The following is a 6000-nucleotide window of genomic DNA, read 5'->3' as shown; positions in this document are numbered from 1 at the left end:
GATCATCACCTGTCGGTCTCTGTCTGTCGGTCTCCTCACATCATAGACCATTTCCAGCCTGAGCAGCTCCCATTGGCCCATCTGGATGGTCATCTATTGGCATAATCACAAACTACAGGAAATAGGCTTTCTTTTCTATTCGAAAGCGATGTTAACAACCACACTTGTACATTTTTCTCACATTCTTTAACTATCATCTCTTGGTATTTTGAGGTTCTTTGTTGTATATAGACATGTAAAATCTAGCAATGATTATTTCAACAAATTAAGGGCAAACAAACTTCAGTTCAATTAATAGAGCTTTATTAGATCATACAGCAGATAAAAAAACATTAAGGCAGACTAGCTGTGAGCAATAGTTGCATGATGGGAAGTAATAATTAAATTCAAGGCTGATCTGTTAATATAAAAAATGTAACATTATAAAGCCAGACAGAAAACCAAAAGCTGCTGGTATGAACCCAAAGATGAAAACACCATACTTATTTCAACTGGGTGTATTATGGCTGCTTTCGAGCTGTTCAAGCGATTCAATGCAATGATGGACAGGAACTGTGTGTGTGTGTGGCAAGTTAGCGTTTTTCGTCATGAATCTTGTTCTGGAGGCAGCTCTGCAGTGGTCACTAGCTGGCACAGTCACAAAGTCATAAAATCAGATTTTAAACCTAACCCTAACCTTAACCACACTGCTAACCCTAACCTTAACCACACTGCTAACCTTTATGCCTAACACTAACCTTAACCACACTGCTAACCCTTATGCCTAACCCTAACCTTAACCACACTGCTAACCCTTATGCCTAACACTAACCTTAACCACACTGCTAACCCTTAATGCCTAACACTAACCTTACATTAAGACCAAAAATAATTTGATTTTTTTTCTTCTTCAATATAGACAATTTTGACTTTGCAGCTGGCCTATCAAAGGGGAAATTGCTCAGTTCTGCCTCCAGGACAAAGACTCATGACAAAAGTCAACCTGCGCGTGCGTGTGTGTCTGTGTGTGCGTGCGTGCATGCTGACAGGACTGTCTTATAAACATAGTTATGGGTAAGTCAGTAAAGTGCAGATATTTACCTTTTGAAGGTAGAAAGAATTTCATTACAGTCTTCAAAATAAATAGCCTGCTGTTTGATCCTCTGTGGTTCTCTACTCTTACCTGACCAAATGAGTAGGGAAGAATCTGTGAACATCGTCACGTAGTTACTAGAGGTGAGGGACATTTGTTTGAGTCAACGTTTCATTGCACCATGATTGATCTAAACATAATTTCAAAACAAATTCCATTGAATCAAACAAATAAAATCGATACATTTAAAAGGACAATACATACTGTAGGTAAGACATTTGGTTGTTTTTCCCCAACTTAGGTAAGGAGCAATATGATTGCCTTCTTACATTAAGCTGAACTTGGATCCAGATGACAGCCTCTTTCTCTGTGTCATGTAAGACAATGCCTGAGAAGACAACATGGTTTGTCCCCTGGAGAGCCCATCCTCCAGAAACCTCTTACACTGACACAATAAAATAACAGCTAATTGGTTACGATATGTAAGGAGATACAAGCCCATTGGATGGAAGGATGAGCAGTTAACAGAAATGGGGTCACAAAAAGGACAAAACATCTCCAAAGTCAACCCCAGATCTGCCACTGGACCTACTATTGCAAACAGAGTCTGACTGTGGACTGCTTCTCTTGCAACACTGAAAAAGCAAATACCTAACAAAAGTAAAGAACGGATGGATCTTGGAAGTATCTAGAAGGCCGCATTACTAGTGTCATTGCTGAGGTGCTGTGCCATGACAAGGAAGTATATACTGTAGGCGTGTTATAGTGTAAGGGGTAAGGAAGAGAGACACAGGAAGTGGGTGAAAAGCAGGAAAAACTCTTCCCAGTCTTAATCCGCCAACCCAAAACCCCCACCCCACTGTCCTACTGGTCCAGAGAGAGTCCCAGAGCCCTTCACTCCATTTTCTTGGTCCATTCCATGTCATCACTACGAGGCGTGTGACCTGTCACTCTCTCTATCAACCTCTCCATCCTCCGCCAGAAGCCCACCTTGTCCAGAGGGTAGTTCAACCACCCTGAGAAAGAGAGGGACGGAATCGGGGGGGGGGGGGGGGATGAAAAGAGAGCGAGGGTATTGGGAAGAAATACATCAGGCAAGTTAACAAAAGGAAGATATCAAATGAAACATGCACACATCCCCCACACCACACTGTGTTCCAGGCAGCAGCAGATACAGAAGCTCTCAGAGGATCTTTGCTCCCTGCGGAGAGGAAGGAGATCTGGCTTTGGCACCAGAGTAATGCACACACTTACAGTTATAAATATGTACCGCATCTCCACACACCATACATCACACAGGGCCCGCTGAACTCAAATACCTCACATCCACCATCCACCCTGAGCCATGCTATAGAATCAGACACCCACTCCCAGGAGGGTTAGACATCAAATACGTTTTTAGTATTACACATACACGGGAAGGAAGAGAGCGAACGCACGTGGTTGTACACACACGCAAACCCACGCTCACACACACACACACACACACACACGCTCACACACGCTCACAACACGGCTCAACACACACACACACACACACACACACACACACACCACACACACACACACACACACACACACACACAACACACACACACACACACACACACACACACCTGAACACTTTATTTGGATCCACAAAGATACTGGAAGCAATGTAGGAATTGCCACACATACACACACACAGATATACAGTATTGATAGAGAAATACACATTCAGGGATACAGTATATATAAGGACTGTGTGCACACACATCAAACAGCCTATAGAGATCCATACTGTACACACAGTACATACACATACAGTGAGGGCATACAGTGAGGGCATACAGTGGGGGCATACAGTGAGTGCTGTGCATGCATACAGAGTAGAGTGTGTTGTGCATGCAGTGTGTCTGCGGTCCCTCTGTCCCTCTGGTGAACCTCTCTCTCCAAGAGGAGAGCAAAGCAGCTCCGTTTATTTGTTTGATTTCTCCTCTCTCTCCCCATGCAGGCCTATTTGTTAGCACTGACAGCAGGTTAGCATTAAATATACATGGAGATTGTCAGCCACTGGCACACAAAGGCGGGGACCCAGGCAGGTAAGGTGAAGGAGTGGGGACAGAGCTGTGGTGCTCCCCTGTGGCCGCTCCCCCCCTCCACTCTACTCATCACAGCCCCCCCCCCCCCCCACACTGAGGTTAGGGACTATGAAGACGAGGGGAGGAGGGAGTGTCAGGAAGATTGTTCACACACACACGCACACGCGTGCTCACGAACGCACACGCGTGCGCTCACACACAAACACCCCTCTGCACACACACACACATCTGTTTTCCATAGGGGGGCAGGGTGACGCACAAGCATCCTCTCTCCAGTGCACTCTCTCAGACACACACTGAATACTCAATGTGGATCTCTTACTCGGGCCGATGCTTACAAACACACACATCATAACCAAACAGATTGCTTTTCCATGTTATTTATATCTACCACCACCTTTCAATGGAAGAAACCATTTGAAAATTCTTCTTGATTTATCGGTTTAGCCGTTAGCTCACCCGTGTTTAGTACGTTGTCATATGAACTTCTATGTTTTCTTCTAGTGGTAGGTCTAAGGGGGATAGCTTCTGTGAGCATGGAATGGTGCATGATATTGCAGTGTTCTTGGTAGGTGGATCCCTGCAATTTACCTATACTGTTCCACACTGCACTGCTGTAGAGGTCACTAATGTTTGATCAGTGACAATTCCTCTGCAAATATGCAGTGGCTTACTGTTAGTAGCCATGGTGATGCTGTGGTTACAGTAGGCGGTATGTCAGTAATGTGTTACAGTAGCCACGGTGATGCAGTAGTAAGTAGTATGTCAGTACTGTAAAGCACAGTACTGTGTATTACCTGTGGCTATGCAGTATTAATAAGTATATTAGGTCAGTATTGTACAGTACCTCTTAGGTAATATACAGAGTAGTGTATCCACTGAGTATACCAAACATTAGGAACACCTTCCTAATGTTGAGTTGCACCCCCCCCTTTTGCCCTCAGAACAGGCTCAATTAGTCGGGCGTGTCGAAAGCATTCCACAGGGATGCTTGCCCATGTTGACTCCAATGCTTCCCACATTTGTGTCAAGTTGGCTGGATGTCCTTTGGGTGGTGGAACATTCTTGATACAGGGAACTGTTGAGCGTGAAAAACCCAGCAGAGTTGCAGTTCTTGACACTAACCAGTGCGCCTGGCACCTACTACCATACCCCGTTCAAATGCACATCAATATTTTGTCTTGCCCATTCACCCTCTGAATGGCACACACACACAATCCATGTCACAATTGTATCAAGGCTTAAACATCCTTCTTTAACCCGTCTCCTCCCCTTTATCTACACTGATTGAAGTGACATCAATAAGGGATCATAGCTTTCACCTGGATTCACCTGGTCAGTCTATGTCATAGAAAGAGCAGGTGTTCTTCATGTTTTGTATCCTCAGTGTAGTACCTGAAGTGATAAAGTAGTAAGCGGTATGTCAGTACAGTATTGTATAGTACCTGTGGTGATGCAGTAGTAGGTCTCGTGAGGGGACACGTGGTGGATGCGGTGGTGTTTCCGTGGTAACACCAGGTGACAGTCCTGCAGCAGCGTCACCCAGCGGGGAAGACCAAAGTAGGAGTGAGACCACTTATGGATCTGATTGGTCAACGTCACGAAGACTGCCAGTGCAAACACAAAGCACTGCCAGGGGTAGGTCTCTGCTAGGGCATCTGAGAGAGAGAGAGAGAGAGGGATTTGTTGTTGAGGGAGAGAATTGTGAGATTCATTGAAAATGACAAGGTGGTTTCAGTACATGAAGCATCTTCACATGTAGATGAGTAACAACCCAATTTATACTATTTAAGATATTCACTTGCAAGTATGAAACAGTATCATATTATCAGCATATTTTGGAGAACCAGTGTTGGTGAGATGACAAGAAAGTCTATAAAGTTGTGGTGGAGTCTGGTTTGTTTGGCTCCAATCTCATGGTGGTCTTTAATGTTCCTCCTTGTCCCCCTCTCCACTCACCTTGACACTCAGTGGTGAGTCTTACTGTGACACGGCTCATGACAGGGTCAGTGACCTCCGGCTCGCTCCGAGCCACCCTGAAGCCCTGACATCATGTCTCTCGTAAAACACATCACCCTGTCATGGTCTGAGAGTAACCCGCGTCTGTCTATCTGTCTACAGCTCCACTCCGCGTTGTGTCACACACACATCCTTTATGGATGAGACCTTGTTCAGGTTGTAATGCATGGGTGTGTGTGTGTCCATCCCCTCTCTCTCTCTCACCTGGCTGGTACGTCAGGAACTTGTAGGCCATATGTGCCAGGGGCAGTATTGTGAGCATGCAGTTGTCCCCATTGGTCTCTATGAAGTCATGTCGAGTGATGGCTGTGGGGTCAATGTGGTGTTCCCGGAATGGGCGGATGAATGCCTGGAGAAAAAGAGAACAAGATAGAGGAGGAGGGGAGGTAGTTAGAGGAATATCATTATGATAATTCACTTACATCTGAATATTCAGTGTAATCCAATCATGTCAGACACAAGGTAAGATGGGCTATCAATTGCAGTCACAGACAGAGGTCTACCTAGCCTGTACCTCCTCATTATCTGAAGGGCAACAAAATAACAAAGATTTCCCAAAACAATAAAATGGTCATCAGGTGTCGTTACTGGTTCAAATCCGGGTCGAAGGACCATGGCAAATATTTGAACTTGTGCAAGATTGGTATGGGTAGCTTTCACAGTGCTGTGTCCATTAAAACACAGTGCTGTGCCCGTTAAAACACAGTGCTGTGTCCGTTAAAACACAGTGCTGTGTCCGTTAAAACACAGTGCTGTGCCCGTTAAAACACAGTGCTGTGNCCGTTAAAACACAGTGCTGTGCCCGTTAAAACACAGTGCTGTGCCCGT

At 45.1% G+C, this 6000-nt stretch overlaps 1 protein-coding gene across 1 annotated transcript in view; it reads right to left on the bottom strand.

The window, feature by feature from the left end:
• Positions 1-286: 286 nt before the first annotated feature.
• Positions 287-6000, bottom strand: part of si:ch211-212o1.2 (TMEM189_B_dmain domain-containing protein) — a 47055-nt gene continuing 41341 nt past the window's right edge. The window contains exons 5-7 of the mRNA XM_023985364.2: positions 5377-5521; positions 4599-4811; positions 287-2088 (exon numbers count right to left, since the gene is read on the bottom strand). Of these exons, the coding sequence (XP_023841132.1) occupies positions 1967-2088; positions 4599-4811; positions 5377-5521 (480 nt within the window). The 3' untranslated portion in view covers positions 287-1966. The remainder of the gene's footprint in view (positions 2089-4598; positions 4812-5376; positions 5522-6000) is intronic.

Source organism: Salvelinus sp. IW2-2015, linkage group LG4q.1:29 (genome assembly GCF_002910315.2).
Source record: "Salvelinus sp. IW2-2015 linkage group LG4q.1:29, ASM291031v2, whole genome shotgun sequence".
In the NCBI taxonomy this organism is placed as follows: domain Eukaryota; kingdom Metazoa; phylum Chordata; class Actinopteri; order Salmoniformes; family Salmonidae; genus Salvelinus; species Salvelinus sp. IW2-2015.
Note: the sequence above shows the minus strand (reverse complement) of the source record. Positions and strands in the feature narration are given on the sequence as shown.